General features: G+C 39.8%; 2 protein-coding genes and 1 long non-coding RNA gene across 4 annotated transcripts in view; 1 reads left to right on the forward strand and 2 right to left on the reverse strand.

Annotated features, from left to right (window-relative positions):
- Positions 1-4038: 4038 nt before the first annotated feature.
- On the reverse strand, positions 4039-11138 carry LOC125727993 (uncharacterized). The gene is made up of 3 exons (XR_007388892.1): positions 11056-11138; positions 4661-4767; positions 4039-4375 (listed from the first exon to the last, which is right to left on the reverse strand). It is a non-coding gene; the product is annotated as an uncharacterized LOC125727993 (long non-coding RNA).
- Positions 11139-12020: 882 nt separating this feature from the next.
- LOC125727996 (dynein light chain roadblock-type 2) lies at positions 12021-14993 on the reverse strand. 2 transcript variants are annotated; one of them, XM_049005017.1, is made up of 4 exons: positions 14844-14993; positions 14623-14698; positions 14260-14427; positions 12021-12164 (listed from the first exon to the last, which is right to left on the reverse strand). In XM_049005017.1, exons 1-4 carry the CDS (start codon positions 14844-14846, stop codon positions 12040-12042), a joined length of 372 nt encoding a protein of 123 aa, XP_048860974.1. In that variant the 5' UTR covers positions 14847-14993; the 3' UTR covers positions 12021-12039. The 2 variants fall into 2 exon arrangements, with proteins under 2 accessions (XP_048860974.1, XP_048860975.1); XM_049005018.1 differs by having other exon boundaries at positions 12021-12236; positions 14844-14986.
- Positions 14994-15190: 197 nt separating this feature from the next.
- The window catches only part of wwox (WW domain containing oxidoreductase), a 75266-nt gene continuing 72082 nt past the window's right edge, over positions 15191-18374 (forward strand). Inside the window, exons 1-3 of the mRNA XM_049005016.1 lie at positions 15191-15480; positions 15865-15929; positions 17804-17861. Coding sequence (XP_048860973.1) covers positions 15374-15480; positions 15865-15929; positions 17804-17861 — 230 coding nt within the window. The 5' untranslated portion in view covers positions 15191-15373. The remainder of the gene's footprint in view (positions 15481-15864; positions 15930-17803; positions 17862-18374) is intronic.

Consider the following 18374-nt stretch of genomic DNA (forward strand, 5'->3'; position numbering starts at 1 on the left):
TTTTGTTTGTTAGTTCGGTAAATGTAATACTTGCATGTCAAAGGTTGGTTTAACGTAAAACTTGTGAGAAATATGCAAGTGGAACATGGTTATCTTAATAGTCCAGCAAAGCAAACCTTGAGTATATAAACAATAAATATATGCCTCATCAATCAGTCAAAAGCATCCAAATTTCTTAGAATTCCTTTGTAGTTTCAGGGTTTAGATGCACAATGAAAATAGAAGAGTTGGATGGTGCACTGAAGGAATCAGTAAACTTCATTTCCAAAAACCAAACAAAATTAGGACAAAGCCCTTTTAAATTATTTAGATTACCCTTAAAATTATCCCTAAAGGTCACGACATAAAGCAAATTAAACTGAAAATATGCACTCATCTGAGGTTACCCACTGACCTTATATTTATGCTAGTGAATTAAATCTAATCAGGGCTAGCTGGGCCTTTACTGACTGAGGTATCTGTAGGTAGAGTGCTGTGATTGATCACTGAAGTCATCTCCATGCATCTCCTCTACCTCCTACACGCTCATAATTTTCCACCTTGTATTCAGACCCACGTGGGCCATGAGTGAGTCAGAAGACCAGTAGGAGGTGCAGATCTTCTATATCATTCTGGGTTATAACATAAGATGGATCAGATGCATCAATAGGTCACCAAGGTGCTGGATAGTGGGTAAAACCCGGTAAGACATTGTAGAGCGAGCTGGTGGAGGCTATGAATGTTTCACTGGGTGTGCGGTAAATCAGTGGCTTTGACAATGTTTTGAGGCACCATTTCTCCAGCTTCTCTTCCAGAGCATTCACCAGCCCCTCCGAGCTTCAGACGCAACACAGGAGTCACAAACGAGGGATACAGTATGCCCCAGCAAGAGCCATAGCACAGAACAGCAGGCTTCCCCATAGCACTGTGTGTGACTTTGAGCATGACATGACCATCTTAGCATCTAGAATGCCATCATGCATAGCTCTGTTCCCGACGATCTTCCACATACATGAAACAAAGACAACTCCAGTCTCCCACATGAGATTCCTACCTCGTGCTTGATAACTGAAAAGAACTGAAAAGTTCTTATTTGAAGCCCCTACACCACCCATGGTGCTGAGAATCAGATCTTTATGGTTTCTACCCAATGAAAGGTAGAACATGCTTTGCTGGGTTTCCTTCACTGCTTGTGAAAAATATATGTTTTGAATGTAGTCCTCTTGCCTGTTCTTTCAAACATCCAGGACCTTGAAGTTGCTCTAGGCTTTCCCAGCAAGTGTCTGGAGCTAGGCTGCCATTGTTTCATTGTCCCCCTGCTACTGCAGGTCACTGACAGTATTCCAGTCATTGCAGGAGCTTAACTTTGGGTGCACGTACTGATGTTACTGCCACCAGTGTGTTCAGAGGTCTTCTACCAGCATTCACAGCAAGGTCTGGCACACAGTTGGTATGGGGCTGGGATGCCTTATTTATTTTATCTCCAGCCCATTTCTGTTCCCCAACTTATCCGTCCTACTCTCTGATTCTAGCCAGATATTAGAGGCACCATTTTAATTGACATTTCTAGTGCTGAAAACCAAAGGTCAACTGGCCAAACCAAAACCGCCGTAATTTAATTGAAAGGGCCAATTACTTTAACAGGTGACTAAAATATACTACTTCTTAAGTGGGACGTGCCACCCAGCTGGGCCAATTTATTTATAACGAGGTAATTAGTCCAATACAGGCCACATGTATTTCTTCAACTAAGAAATGGGTCCTGCATGATGATCAATATCCAACTGAGTTCACTTAGATGCAGTCCTCTGCCAATATCCTGTCTCCCACTGACTCCCATGTTGTTAGTTCATTATACATACAAAATAGTCAATTAGAGAAGTACATCTATAGACTATATATAGAAGTACATCTATAGACTTCTTTCTACATGCTAAATGATTTAATTTGGACATGAATACAGCTTATGTTGTATGTAGGTATTTTGAACACCCAGGAACATTCTCATTTAACAATATATTTTACACTATTTAATACTTTTGAGATTTTTTTTATATTTACTTTTATGGCAAGACAATAATAAACAGACAATGTTTAAATCCTGCGTAAATTGGTAGCTATGTATCTAACTCTTTTTGTAAAACACAAACACGTCTCACAACCTATCTCACAGTATCTCACAGTTCATGCATTTATTTATGCATCTGGCTCTTATAAGGATGTGCAGAGCAATTGGTGTGTGCAGTATAAAGATATATACATACATTTATGAACCATATATAGACAAAAATAGACTTATGTGCCCCACATTTTGCATTTAATAATACATCTGGAACAAGACACTTGGTGTCTGTGTTTTAAAACTTGTAGGCTACTGATCTGCATATTCACTCGGCAGTTTATGGGAAAAAGATATTCCATAATGAAACAATATGTAGGCTATGTGTGTCTGTGATATGTCAACGTTGTAAACTTGCACTTTATTCTTTCTCTTGGAACAACATCCTGTGGTAGGGGCCCTGAGCAGTGTGTCCCAGACTGATTTCAGCCTGGATGAAAGCAGCTAATGCTGAACTTGAGGATTCCCCAAATCTGGTCCTGGAGGGCCAGTCTGTGACACACTTTGCTGATTTCCCTGTACACACATACCTACTAAACCTGCAATTGGCTGGTGAGCTGAATAACGTGTGTTTGCGCAGGGATATCTACAAACTGTGTTGCAAACTGGCTCTCCAGGACTGGAATTAGGACACCCTGCTGTAGTGATGTACTGCAATGATGCATAGTTATCTGAAGGTTTCCTTTCATTTAGGTAACTTGTAATCTTGGTTAGTGTCCCACACTGACCTTTGTATAGCTTTAACAGTGAAGGATCTGAATATGAATTCTGCAATGTAATGCACACTTTTCTGCCTATATGTAAATGTTTCATCTTCCAACCATTTACCCAGTACAGGGTCTGGGAGTAGACTACAGTTATCAAATGATCACAATGTAGTTTCATTCTGTGACTAGATGAGCGATTTGTGACTATGCAGTTTCATACAAGTCTGCAGACTAAAGAAATAAACTGTTGCAATTCTTAATATGTAACAACTTCATTTACATGCATAGTTCTTAGTGCATGCTGTATGTGTCAGTCCTGACTTTAAATGTTACATGTTGTTTTTATGATTTCCTGTGGTTTTGATGATTTCCTCTGTGTACTTATAAAGTCACAGTGCTGATTCATAACACACGGCAGTTATTTTTAGTAGTCTCCATTTTGTGTGTGAACATGAACTGTACTGAAAAGGACCCTTTTACATTGGCAAGTGACACAGGAAAACGAAAATCACGGTACATATCTATATTTTAGTTTAGCACAGAAACTGAGGAAAAGAAAATCTATAGGCAACATAGCCAGTTTGGAGATGTTACTCACAGACGTAATCCGTTACAGACAGTTCAGGTCCAGAAAGTACAAATACAGACCAAGGTTTTGTTTCAACCAACCAGTAGAGCATTAAGAGTCACATTCGCAGAGGACTCAGCTGGTTGGTTGAAACAAAACCCTGGTCTGGATTTGTTCTTTCTGGATCTGAACTTTCCACCTCTGTATGTAGTGGATTGCTCATGTGAGTAACTTCCCCAACGATGAACATAGCCACTTAGGGCACCATCTTCTAAGGGGTGCCAATTTTAACCGCCACCCCCACCAATGGCTAGTTCAACCACCAGCGCCCCCACTTTCACACAAACTGATGGTGAAGCTTGCCTGGGCGATAGATGAGTTTCCCCTGGCACCAAGTACATCTATATGTACCAAGTACTATATGTACCAAGTACATCTATATGTACCAAGTACTATATGCACCAAGTACTATATGCACCAAGTACATCTATATGTACCAAGTACATCTATATGTACCAAGTACTATATGTACCAAGTACATCTATATGTACCAAGTACATCTATATGTACCAAGTACTATATGTACCAAGTACATCTATATGTACCAAGTACTATATGTACCAAGCACATCTATATGTACCAAGTACTATATGTACCAAGTACTATATGTACCAAGTACATCTATATGTTGTCTTGCCAATATCGTGTATAGTAATTCACAGGAGTGCTCTACAATCACTGGCAGAAATAGAAGACAAGTAGTAGCATTTTTACACAACAGGTAAGTCTCAGAAAGACTGACCTCAGACTTCAGGTCAGCACGACTCCTTTACATTCACACTTTACGCTTAATTATATTTAGCAGATACTTTTGTCCAAAGTGATGTACAAGTGATGCGAATAGATTCCTGTACATCTATCTCCAAAATCACAGCTGAAGGTTCTCTCAGATCCTTGTGTACGATCACAGACATCCTCCACAAATCCCATTCACGACAGTTTCTGGAGCAGTGGATAGACAGGGACAGAGGAAGTGTGTTACGGACAGTTTAAAAAAAATCAAGGAAGGTTCATGACCATATTAAGCGTTACAGACACAGTGGTGTCATTGTAAAAACAACCGAATTGGAAAGCTTACTTTTAATATTTAATTTTCCAGTAGTAATACTTTCACATGTAACTTTAACTACAAGTTACTATCTGCCTGAGATCAGATGTGGTTCATCAGAGACCGGTTAGGATGGAAAACCTGCTGGGTACCAGCACTCTGGGATCAAGGTTGCCTACCTTTGTCCCATTCCCAGTTGTCCTATGCAGGTTTATGGCTCTCTGGAACACACATTCATTCCCGGGTACTATCTGGAAAATCCAGTTCACCATATCATGTTTTTGGGCTGTGGAGAGAAAAGAAATCAGAATGCTTGACAGAAAGCTGACAGGGAGAAAAGGCAAACTCCATGCAAATGGAGGGAGGATCGAAATTCTAACCCCAGGTCCAGAGGTATGAGGCAACAGGACTTGTGACATCCCACAGTGTATGTATAGCAAATACATTTTAACATATACTTTTAGATGGGGTTCTCTTTCAAATAGGGGAACATTTTAATTTTTTAATTAATTTTTTTTTGTTAGTAAGAACAACCTGTCTCTTGTTCAGTAAAGCTGTTTGATGACATGCCATTTTTATTATCTTGTTACAGAAGCTGCTACGCTGTTCTCTACATTAAATTAATTATGTAGTCCAGAAAGGCATTCAGCATGTATTTTTGACTTTGTCTAGTGAGACATCACTGTTAGGGAGCTATAGGGTTATTTATTTGACAACTGGTGGGTTGTAGATGTAATTTTGTTTTTAATAGTATCAATAATACAATTGTTATCGCTTCTGGAAAAAGATTCACACATTCACAACGGGAGTCCGTTTTGAAACAGAAGAAACCTGTTCATTAGTATTGAGCATAATGTTGTTGAAAATAGATTTTAAATAATAATAATTTGATATAATGATGATTAGTCTAAAAAAAAATTGTCATTACAATTACCCAAGTTATAGAGCCTTCAGTGAAGAGGTAATTCAAGGTAGCAGTTAGAGTGTTCAAACGTTCTGAAGATGTTGCCAGGAGAAGGTATTATGAAGAACCAGTAAGTGTAACCTATGGCTTACATCATCGTACCGCCCCTGCTACATGGCACCCACATGGGGTAAACCTGCCCACGAATGAATTTCTGTGATGCTGTGGTACTTCCTATTAATCGGAAGTAAGATCTATAAAAAAAAAAAGCCCAAATTCTAAATTTATTCCTGTAATTTATTCTGCAGCTCCAGTTAAATACAGTTTATTTATTTGTTCGACACCCTTCCCAACATAGTGGGCCCAAAGCATTTAACAATGATTTAACAGTGAGAACAATAGCACAGATTTCTATGACAGCAGTTAATAGTATAATGCATTCAAAAGCCAAGCAGCAAAAGCCAGAAGACAACAGAGGAAGGAAAACAACAAACGCTTATGGTTTTTCATAGGAGAAAAAATAACACTCGGTATCTGAGAAGAATCAGATTTAAGTTGGATGTAAGCTTGTAGGTGCTACTTATGGGTGATATGTGCTCTATCAAAGTTGATGGCAGGTTTCACCGTCTAGGGATGCATTCCGTAGCATTTATATGTATATATATGTGTTTGTTTGCTTGGTTGTTTCCAGAACATAAGACTTTGTGCTCTTGTTTCTTGTATGTCGTCTGTTGCACATCTATAGCGTAGATCTATATGCTCGTAATCCTGCTATTGTGATCTGTTTGGCTCTTCGCCTTTTAGGTCAGTGCTGATTCTGGTTCTCCCTTGCTCCGCCAAACTATCAGAACCCATTCTGGAACCTTCCTTCCAGTTTGTGGCCCCGAGTCCCAGCAAGTACCTGTTTCTTGACGTTTCCTGCTCGGCGGACACCAGAATCATCAGGCAGACAAACTAGCAGTGCAGGTGGCATGTTTAGATTGGGGTATTTCGCATCTGTGTCTTGTTTTCTCTTGCAATGATCTCCCATTTATGACAGCAAATAGGAATTTAGCATTTTCATAATGCACGTCTAAGTAATGCCTACTTACATAAACTGTGCTTCGCTCCCCTTTCTCTGTATCAGATTTATTTGAGGCCAATTAAGTCCCTAATCTAATCTAGCACATATTCAGCTGTTATAATCTCTCTGCTATACCCATAACAAGCATGGCCATTCGTGTGAACCTCCCATAAAGCCCAACCATCAGTTTCCCAGGAAACACAGTGGTCTTTTAGTGCTTACTAGAAGAGCAGAGACATCTTAAGTGGAATTTACGTTGCATATTCGGAAAACTGTTGCCTTCATATACAGTCATCCTTTAATGCACATGTACAGTATATTTACACATTGTGGCTACTTAACATTGGTACAGCTAGCACTGCCCAGAAATCCTTCCAAGGTAAATGGATTGCGCACTCAGAGATGCCTCTCTGCACACCGCTGTTGTTCTGAGCTGTTTTTTTGCACTTGTGGTCTCCTTGTTAGCTCTCGACACTGTAGTGCATAAAAATCCCAGGAGGGAGGCTCCTTTCAGATGGTGGAACCATCACATATGCCACTAACAATCACACCACATTAAAAATAGCTAAAGTCTGGCTTCTTAGCTGTTCTCGCACGTAGGCAAATAGTAACCAAACCTCTTGACCCTGTCTGCTTGCTGAATGTATTCAGATGCAGCTGTTTGGAGAAACAGGCCATCTATACATGTACCTACAGTATATGTGTATGTATATGTATATAGATTCACTTCAGCACTACTCAGTCCTGCTGAATTTACTACAAAACCACAAACTCTTAAGTGAGTGATTGAGGACCACTGCAGCGCATCTCATAGAAATCATCATTGAAAACCGATAGTTTAAAATATTTAATACAAAACCATAAAGCAATTGGCCACACTGATAAAACATCCACAATGAAACACAAATGAAGTTCTGCATTCTGTCTAATTATCTAAGAATAAATGGTTGGCAAGACCTTAAGGAACCGGGTCAAAGGACCAAACTCTATTCATGGGTTTACACTGGATTTTGATATCCATTGTTCAGAACATAATGATGTTCTGCACGGTCCATCCTCGTGGTAAACAGAGAGCCACTTTTTTCTAGGAGTGTAAAACTTTTCAAAGAACAGCCAAACGGCACCAACAACCCTATTTCCAACCTTCATGTCGTATCGTAACACTTAACGTGCTTCACCATTGATGTATTCTGCTTTTCAAATAGATTTTCTCTGGAAAGTCTTATAAAAGTGGGGCAGGGTGTGATCGCTGTAAGCAGACTATAGTGCAGTTGCGTTTCGCTACACACGCACATGTGCTCTGGGGAGCACCTTCATCCCATTTCCCAAGTGGTTACAAAGCAGCTAAGAAGCATTTTCTTTTTAATGCATGAATTACACAAGGTGATGAATAGAAAAGGTAATGAATATTGCATTTACCGTTGCCTATAACATCAAGGGTAACCCATTTTCTATGCCAATGTGCTGTACCAGCACTTGCGGGCCTGTTATTTACTTTCTTGGTGCTGATGTGACTCAGGAACCGCTTGGTACTGCTCCACCGATTGGTAGCGTCTCAGATTGACTAATGCTTTTGTATCTTTAATAAGAGCAGGCTGGCGTCTGCGGTTCTAGGTAAACAACAATAGGAAACGTCCACTTATTATAAGCAAAGGAACATATGGCTAAGAAACTATACAGAATAGTTTGTGTTCAAAGGTAAACATGAGCTATCAGCTGACGAGCTGGTGCACTCAGAAGGCACTGGCGAGATGGCTTGAGTCGGGGACTAGACAGAACGCACTCGTAATCAAACCGAGTAAAATGAGGAACACTGCCGGAAGGAGATTAATCACAGAGCTTACAAAATATAATCGGGGCTTGTCGTGTCTTACCAATCCAGTAATTCGAAGAATCTCAATGATCCCCACACCTAAAGCACAAGAGTCATTTCCTATTTTTTATAATACATTTTTGATCACCGTGACTTTAACTTATTTAACTAATTTGTACTTCTACATGGAGTACTTATCAATCTCATGCCTTTCATAACTTCATTTTGAATTATGCATTAGTATAACGTATTTTGGTTTCTGAGTAATTATTAGGTTCTGTCTACTCCAGATCTTTACAGCAGTTTTTTTATTATATCTGATAAGATTTGTACAGCCCCAGCACAGCTAGTAGGTTACAGATTTCGGCGAGTCCCTCTGTGGTTTCCTGCTATGTGCCAATTACAAAGGAGAGGCTGCAGCTATCTTGAGCCTCAGCCATTTGTTCTAGATATATTCCCTGTCCGCATTGCAGGAAGATGATTGCATTCAAGAGAAGCAGCCTTTTAACTGCCATCAAACACTGCCGACAATAGATAGCATTCATTCATCCATCCATCCTCCAGCAGGGTCTTCACGATACGGTTATGGAGCTCCAGAAAGTAGCATGATTATAAATCTGAAAGCTATCTTCCAGCTAACTGCCAGTGGTAACAAACATCAGCTATTAATTTACACTCAAACTACTAGTAAGAAAATGTTTTTTTTTTATAAGTTTTAAATAAGCAGACACTTAGCTAACAGTGGTAGACATAAATTAAAAACAATTAATGTCAGCTGGAAAACCGTTTCAATTTACTCGATTAGTGATGTCCAGAAAAAGAGTTTTGTTGCTTTCCATTAAAATTCACCTATTTCCATGCTTTGAACCTGTAGTCTTATAATTTTAGTAACTGGAGTGACATGAAAGCACAAAATCACTGTAAACACTTCTGTGCCGTATTAATTGCACCACCATAAATTGTTTGTTGATCAGATTTACCTGCATTATTGATGGCATTAATACTAAATGCCAAATATGTTACACGGCAGCCAAATTCTTGGAGATGAATATATCGCTGCGATCAAGCTAAAATAACTTTAAAAACAATGTGTCTGCTGTTTTCCCAGACTACTTCACTGACATGTTAGACTAGTTGTACGTGCTGGTTAAAGCAAACAAAAAAGGCCTGTTGTAGTTAGTCATCTTTTGTCATTCTGCATTATATATCTACAGGTGGTTTTCACGATGAGTCTGAATACGGTGCATTTTTGCATAATGCCATTTCACATCATTTTTAATACTGCAGCCGGGAGCTAAGCCAAAATTGTGAGCCCGACTTTCCGTTTTCCACGCGGTCACCGCGTCTTCACTTCTCACACTTAGCGACACAGCTTCTTAACACCTCACGGCAGTGTCATGCTGTTGTGTTCAGACCGCGCAATGTGACCACCCATGCTTCCTGTCAGGGCTCCTAAGCGTCGTCGCTATTTGATTGCTCTAGACTTTTTTCCAGATGTAAAATAATGATGTCAGTGTCAAACAGACCCTGTACGGGAATTTGCTGGTTGAAAGTTCAGGACAGTTGTGCAACATTGGATTTCATTAATAGTAAGTATACACTTGGTAAATAGCAATTCCATTCGTGGTACTATTTTGGTCAAGGTTAGTACATGCTGTTCTTCAACAGGACATGTGCGAGTCACACAGATTATGCCATGCCATTTTACACAAATAAACATATGATGTCTCTGACATCTGTCAGGCCCCTAATGGGAAGATTATGATGCACCTCTGTGCTGAAGAGACACACAAACACAGACCTTCGCTGGTCGCCTACTCCCTTCAGCCTCCTCTTCTGCCGTTGTGCTATTTCTTCTTTCCCTTTGAGGTGGAAGACATAGGGGAAAATAACGGATCCCTGCCCGGTGATCATTTCCATCATATCAGATAGTGGCGATGATTTCATTTCTTAGCAGAGACAGGAGGCATTTTAGGGAGCTGTAGGGATTACTGCACTTAACCCACAAACCTTTCAGTTCGATTATCTTTTTAGATGGAGAGAGTTTGAGGAACATGAGAACATATATGAATCCAAAAGATCCGACTTAACTGTTAGAGTCCATATTCTTGATGTGGATTTTAACAATATTTCGATATTTCTATAATGTCTATTCTATAAATTTTCTTTTATAATAAAAAGAGACGCAGTTGGTTACAGGCACTCAAATCTTTTCAAAATCTGCTAAAATCATCTTATTGTCCCATTGTTTCCGCAACTTTTTCTGAAAAAGATTTAGATGCTTGAATACGAAATGTCAGTTTTGTTTGTGGGCTGACGTTCGCTGCTTTTAAGCACAAAGGCACTTGACAGCATACTGTAAACTGTGCCTTACGGCTTTCCCAGAGCTGTGTGGATTTGGTCTATTGTCCTTACAGCAGATCCAAACGGTGTCGCCTGCATGACCCTGAAGCCTCCCACAGGCAGAAGCACTGCTCTTAAGGTGCACTTCAGTAGGAGTAAGCTAACAAGCTGAACTCGATCCTATCGTCATTCGGGGGCATTAGCATAGCCAACAGGCAAACAACATTGGAATTCTTTGAACATAAAACACCCGTGAACTTCGCTGGAATGCAAGACTCGGTCTAATCTACTCAATCACCGGTTAATGAATTAGTTACTTCAAACTCTGAGATTTGTGAGGAGTGAATGAATTAATGAATGCGACCTTCGCATAGCGCTTTTCAAGACACCCGAAGAGCTTTATAGAACAAATTTGGAACCACCTTCAGCACCACCACTGTGTAGCATCTACCTGGATGATACAACAGCAGTCTTTCTGCACCAGTTCGCTCACCACACAGTAGTTAAGGTGGTGGAAAGGCAAGAGAGAATTCACCAGTTAGATATACAGTAGGGGATGATTAGGAGGCCAGATCTGAAAGGGCCACAGTGAGCAAGTTTAGCCAGGACATTGGGATGGCACCCCCTCTTCATTCGAAAGATGCCCAGGGCCTTGAATTCAGTTGCTATTCTGGAGGTCATACTATTGTACTAGTGCTTGACAAATGTGAGACTCTCTACATGAACAATAGTGAGACTGTAAATCAGTATAAAAGTTAGACTTGGTCAGGCAGCAGATTTCTTAGAAATTCAATAAAACGTTTTAGAATATGCTATACAATATTTGGGTCTTCCCATAATACAGACTGTAGTGAATTCAAGCATTTCACAGGACTGAGGTTAATTGAGGATAATTTGTTTAATTGTAATAAAGCAGTAATTAAAGTCTTTTTAATTCAATATCATAGTACTGCACAGTGTAGTTTCAACTGAAATGCTTTCACTCCCACTCTTCAACAACATTCAAGATAACATCAAGAAATGCATGCAGCAGGTGCTGAAATTAATAGCAGAGGAACTCAGACAAGAAACTGCAGAGAAAGTAAAGAGTTAGTTAATTGTAGATGCTGTTTCTCTTTAGTGTTTATTATTAACATTTCATGTGTCCAGCTGGATTAGACAGCTCACCAACCAACCAAAGAATATCATCTGCACTACACTGCACTACACTGCACTACACTGGATATGTAACAACAAAAACTAACATAAAATAAAGTGTGAGGCACATGCACGTATGTTGACATTAACTCTGTTGTTCGAGGTTCAGAAACACTAAATATAAGACATCAGTGTCGATCTACTAAAGCTTCAGAATATATAGTAGCTAATTAATGCAACACAAATTACGCTAGTCCGAAAAAAACTTAACATGGCAGGAAAGGTCCTCAAATTCAGTTTATTTTACATGCTTTCTTGAAATGAAGCCAAATGGCATGAAGGCAGACATATTTCTCTGGTACATTATAAGGCGGAGGTGTGTAACTGAGTAGAGGGAGCAGGCAGTGGAGGATTTGGAGATACCTGCAGTGAAAACCACTGGAGTTAGGAGCTAATCACCTGAGCTCTGGATCACAATTAATAAATAATCCTTATCTGAAAGAGAACAAAAAAGACCCAGTTATGAATGGAATATGAACAGAGCACTGGCCATAGACTCATCCAGCAGAAACCGGGCCAGACTGCTTTACATCGGGAAATGTAGTACAATATATGGATGTAGACAAGGTCAGCAGCACCTGAGACACAGATGAGATACTGAAATACTGATTTCTGTGCTGAAGCACAAATGTACTTGCTGCATGGGAAACTCCATGAGCAAAGAAGAAGCTGATAGTCTGTGGATCTTAGTCTCCACTCATCTTGAGTACAGCTGAGTACATACATTATATATATGTGTATGTATGTATGTATATATATACATACAGGCCACTTTATTAGGTACACCTTGCTAGTACCGGGTTGGACCCCCTCTTGCCTTCAGAACTGCCTTAATCCTTCGTGGCATAGATTCAACAAGGTACTGGAAACATTCCTCAGAGATATTGCTCCATATTGACATGATAACATCACGCAGTTGCTGCAGATTTGTCGGCTGCACATCCATGATGCGAATCTCCCGTTCCACCACATCCCAAAGGTGCTCTATTGGATTGAGATCTAGTGACTGTGGAGGCCATTTGAGTACAGTGAGCTCATTGTCATGTTCAAGAAACCAGTCTGAGATGGTTCAAGCTTTATGACATGGTGCATTATCCTGCTGGAAGTAGCCATCAGAAGATAGGTACACTGTGGTCATAAAGGGATGGACATGGTCAGCAACAATACTCAGGTAGGCTGTGGCGTTGCAACGATGATCAATTAGTACTAAGGGGCCCAAAGTGTGCCAAGAAAATGTCCCCCACACCATTACACCACCACCACCAGCCTGAACTGTTGATACAAGGCAGGATGGATTCATGCTTTCATGCTGTTGACGCCAAATTCTGACCCTACCATCCGAATGTCGCGGCAGAAATCAAGACTCATCAGACCAGGCAACATTTTTCCAATCTTCTGTTGTCCAATTTCGGTGAGCCTGTGCGAATTGTAGCCTCAGTTTCCTGTTCTTTGCTGACAGGAGTGGTACCCGGTGTGGTCTTCTGCTGCTGTAGCCCATCTGCCTCAAGGTTCGACGTGTTGTGCGTTCAGAGATGCTCTTCTGCATACCTTGGTTGTAACGAGTGGTCATTTGAGTTACTGTTGCCTTTCTATCAGCTCGAACCACTCTGGCCATTCTCCTCTGACCTCTGGCATCAACAAGGCATTTTCACCCACAGAACTGCCGCTTACTGGATGTTTTCCCTTTTTCGGACCATTCTCTGTAAACCCTAGAGATGGTTGTGCGTGACAATCCCAGAAGATCAGCAGTTTCTGCATTACTCAGACCAGCCCATCTGGCACCGACAACAATGCCACGTTCAAAGTCACTTAAATCACCTTTCTTCCTCATTCTGAAACTAGGTTTGAACTGCAGCAGTTCGTCTTGACCATGTCAACATGCCTAAATGCATTGAGTTGCCACCATGTGATTGATTTGCGTCAACGAGCAGTTGGACAGGTGTGCCTAATAAAGTGGCCGGTGAGTGTATATATATATATATATATATATATATATATATATATATATATATATATATATATATATATATATATATATATATACATACATATTCAGAATAAATGTTGAAATTGCATGAAGGCTTTTATAGCTGATATGGGAAATGTGAAATATGTAAAATATTTTAGCATTTATCTCCTGAGATTAATCATGCCCTTTGAGTCTCCATAAATGTATAATGGCAATGGAATCTCAAGGGAGATGAATCTTATTGCTCCTCCAATGTTGTGCTGTCTCCATGGATATGGGGGGGGGTACTTTGAAGTCATCAGTGCCCCTTTTCAATTACTGGCAAACACTTTGTTTGGCAGTTGCCAAATTTAACCAAGGACCCCCCTCCCCCCCGTTGAGCAAGTTTCTCAGAGACCTAACCCCACCTTGACCCGGCCCTTCAATCTTTGTCCTGAGTACGTTTCACGTAGCAAGTACAAGGTTAACTGTCGCTGTTATGATTCTTACCTGGCGACACCATGATCTCGTGTTTCTTTGATCGAACACGAAGGAATGTCAGATCATTTTGGGGGTCAAGCTCCCTCACTGTGTTTCTGGCTTTCATGGCAAGATGATGCAACAATCCAACATACTGAACGGTGGTGGAGTTGTCCAGAGTAGTTCTGATTGGGATACCTGACCAATGAGCCCAAGGTTATAGGTGAATACCCATACCAGAATCATCTATAACAGTCTGGAAAGAAATCTAACTATTACAAATAAAACCTGATTCAGCACAGAAGGGATGCCATCAGTTATTCTACGCAAAATACCTCACACAATGAATAAAAGGATCTTGGGGAAACTTAATGCTTACAAATTTCATTTTACCTTCGGCATTTACAACGATCGTTCCAATTACACCTTTGCGTGACTCTATTCTCTTCAGGGTCTCCTCAACTTCTGTCTGCAAAGTAATTAGGTTACAACATGTAAAGTATACATTCAACCAAACTCTGCGTATGCACGTTATGTCGACATTTGTTTAATAGAGTTAACCGAAACTAACTGAAAAGACAAAGCCTTTAAAATGGATTTCGCTAACACATTACCATGTTTCACTTGACAATCCTTTCCCTTGCGGCGTCTCCGTTGCTATGTGGAAACGGAAGTTATTAGTGACTTTTCGGAAGGGGAGGTGCTTGCTGCGAAGCTGACAGTTGTGAACTCATCTTCAGTCAAACCCAGAGTAATCGATCTACCGGTGGAGCGAGTCAAAAATCAATTTAGTTTTGCATTTTACACATAAATTTTTAAAAGTATATAGCAGTTGTAAGCCACTTGTGGGTAATATGTTATGTTTCTAGTTAAACGATATATTATAGTCAATCTGGTCAGACGCCTAACTTCGTGAAGCTCGGGGTCTACTACTCAATGACTTCATTTCCCACAATCCCCTTCGATGGGAGCGTTTATATAGTTCCGGAAGCATGTTTTAGAAGCAGTCAACATAAGCAGAAAACACCGGCTGGATGTGAATTTTATGTTGTGACAGTTTTGCGATAGCAAAAAAAGGAGCTGAGCAAAAGGAAAAACAGATACGTTCACTCGAGATAACATAAATTTCCCACAATAAAGCGTAATGGCAGCTCTTAAATATGCAGGCTTGGATGACACTGACAGTGAAGACGAGTTACCACCTGGATGGGAAGAGAGAACTACAAAGGATGGATGGGTGTACTATGCAAAGTAAGAGAGAAATAAAATTTACTCACGTGATATTAAGTATTTATCCGTATAGCTGATGACTATATCGACTCTTGTTTTCATGACAGTCACAATCACCAGGCAAACGGTAGCAGAAATATCTTCATATAGAAGTTACAGTTTACTCACCTTACATACCATAAGCTAGAAACTATGTCGTTTAGGAAGAATTACCCAGTCACATAGCATCCCAGAAAGCTTCGATGACCCAACAATTAACTATATGTATATAATCACAAAGTGTAAATGGGGACTAGTTGCAGCCCTGCACGTTTTATTTGAGTAGTCAATCTGTATTACACCTTCGATGATAAATGGTAATATTTTAGAAACGCTGGACATGCCGATGTCGTATTCCTTTTTTAGTCACGAAGAAATGAAGACGCAATGGGAGCACCCTAAGACGGGGAAGAAGAGACGCTGTGCTGGAGGTAGGACTGTCATTCTTAATTATTAGCATTCCCCCTATAACTATAAGGCGATAACACAAGGAAGGTACCTTTTATTTTATTGATATCCAAAGCAATAGGAGGATCTGGTCTTGGAGTGCCCTGCATCATATCCTGTGATTAAAAATGAAAACTTTTCAGAAGTTGGGAGGTGGGAGTGGCCTCATTATTTATTTTTTCTACCAATTTGTTATTTGATTACATGGTATTATTTTATACCATGTACTCCAGAGAGCCTAACATTGCTTCTTCATCCCTACGCATACATGTACATTTTCGTAGTTCTTAACAAATGGAATTACAATATCATTGCACCAAATGATTGGGGGGCCGGAGCAGTGGCTAATTCGAGTTTTTTTTTGTAGACTGAATAGGTACAATAACTTGCTTAGTAATACATATTGATGTACTGGAATAAAGTTAAATAAATGGCCAAGAAAAATAAACGATTCAGTTTGGAAAAGAATAACAATATTAGATAGATCAGGACATGTTTTTTTTTTCCTTTTTAGGCAAACACAACTGACTTTAATTATAGCCTGGTTTACCTGGGTGATCAGCAAACATGAACAGAAGATCCTTTCATCATTTTAACTCATTTTACTAATTATGCACATTTTCTGTAGGACTCCTGTTGAATGTTATTTGATACATCTTACCTGTCTTGCAATCCACTCTCTTTTGTTTTCGAAATTTTGAGCGCAGTTCCAAATAACCTGGGAAAAAATGTAAATTTGATTCGCAAAATCAAAAATATAAAAGGAATGAAAACTATGCTTTCTGTGTAAGCTATCATATACCTCGTTTATTTCCACCCATTGTAAATCCGGTTATTTCAATTCTAAGCGTGCCGTTCTGTGCCATGGAGACCTTCCCACACGTAGGTGCAATTAGAAATATCTGATTAGTTTACTAATAGTATTTATCTGTGGGTTCTTTGTTACCTCATCTATTTGTTGTCGAATGAGATCACGGTTTTCTCAGAAGAAATCGCGAAGAACCAGAAAGAGCAAAGTTAAGCTTTTTCTCGCAGTATAATGTCATGCGTTTTCAGCGTACAGTTTTGATACACATCTTAAACATTTCTGACAGAATGTGGTCCCTATCTTGTGACAATCCGGTTTTTAAACTATACTGTCTAAATGAAAGTGCAGAATTGTTATAAAGCTTTCATTGGTACAAAGGGAATATGCATTCCGTATTTTCTATTATTGTAAATATTTATTGAAAATGTTCATATAGTTGCTGATATGTCATTTAATCAAAAAAAAATCCTGTTAAAATTTGCTGCACTGGAAACTAGAGGATGCCCCACAAAAATGCAGTTTATTAACAGTTTGAGTTATTAAACCACCTCACGGTGCATCCTGTGCTCTGTATAACTTGCACAAAAGCAACTGCAGAGAACCTCAGTTCTGTGAAATGTTTGAATATAAGACATTATGTTACAGGGATGGTGTTCTGGGACAAGAGGCTCCAGGCAACCATGTTAGCCGGTATCAAAACTTTATGGATGATACACAAACCAACAGACTAGATTTGTATGGAAAAAGGAAATGGAATCTCAAAAGAAATAAACGTGAAAGACGACTACCTCTATGTGATCCTTACATTTTACAGCTGGAAATCTGAAAGTCTTATAACAGCCAGCTGTTTAACAGGTACAGGGCTGGCAGTCAGTCTCCACAGCAACGAAACCAAGCAGAATTCATTGCCATAGTCTGCCTCCTGCTGACTGACAATAGTATGACATTCATCATTAGTCAATGCGTTGTGTAGTCCTACACCTGTGTCTGATTTTGTGGTTCACGCTTTTCACATTTTCTAATGGCGGCTCTAAACTTTCTATTTTACAGCTTTACCTTATGGCTGGGAGCAGGAGACGGATGAGAAAGGACAAAGTTTCTATGTCGAGTGAGTGACTGTTTGCCAGGGCTTAAACGAAGGGGTATTTGGAGTAACGTTTAAGTGCTAAATCAAGCATCACTCAACAGTTTTTATTAGGGTTTGAGGGAGTTTTGATTAGAGTCGTATATTCCTAATAAAACTTTAATCACCTGCTGATCTATGCATATTTAAGGTAAAAGCATTTTGTATGTAAATGCATATAGATGCCTTGTAAATGTTGCAGGTCAGCAAAAGTCGAGTAGTTAAGTGTATAATTAATTTAACTGGAATAATGCTTTCCATCTATTCTGCAGTGTAGACTGCTTGCCAGTGTAATTGATAGCAGGTACCTCTTAGTTCGTCTCCGCTCAGTTCCCTAAAATACCGCACTTCTACAAAGCCGCACTCTACCCTGTGATGATAACCAGGTTTCCCCCCCAGTGTGATTTTCAGCTGCTCCTATTCGGTGCATTTCCTGCTAATTTGCCAGTAACCTTCCCACCACAAAAATGCTGCCTGCTAATATTGGTTTGTCTCCCC

The sequence above is a fragment of the Brienomyrus brachyistius genome, unplaced genomic scaffold, assembly GCF_023856365.1.
Source record: "Brienomyrus brachyistius isolate T26 unplaced genomic scaffold, BBRACH_0.4 scaffold142, whole genome shotgun sequence".
NCBI lineage: Eukaryota > Metazoa > Chordata > Actinopteri > Osteoglossiformes > Mormyridae > Brienomyrus > Brienomyrus brachyistius.

Excerpts from the sequence above, each read along its gene's own strand:
- LOC125727996 (XM_049005017.1), bottom strand. Across the intron at positions 14,428-14,622 it reads GATCGTTGTAAATGCCGAAG|GTATCCCAATCAGAACTACT; the intron begins GTAAAATGAAAT and ends CTCATTGGTCAG. Across the intron at positions 12,165-14,259 it reads CGAGATCATGGTGTCGCCAG|GTATCTCCAAATCCTCCACT; the intron begins GTAAGAATCATA and ends TTTTCACTGCAG.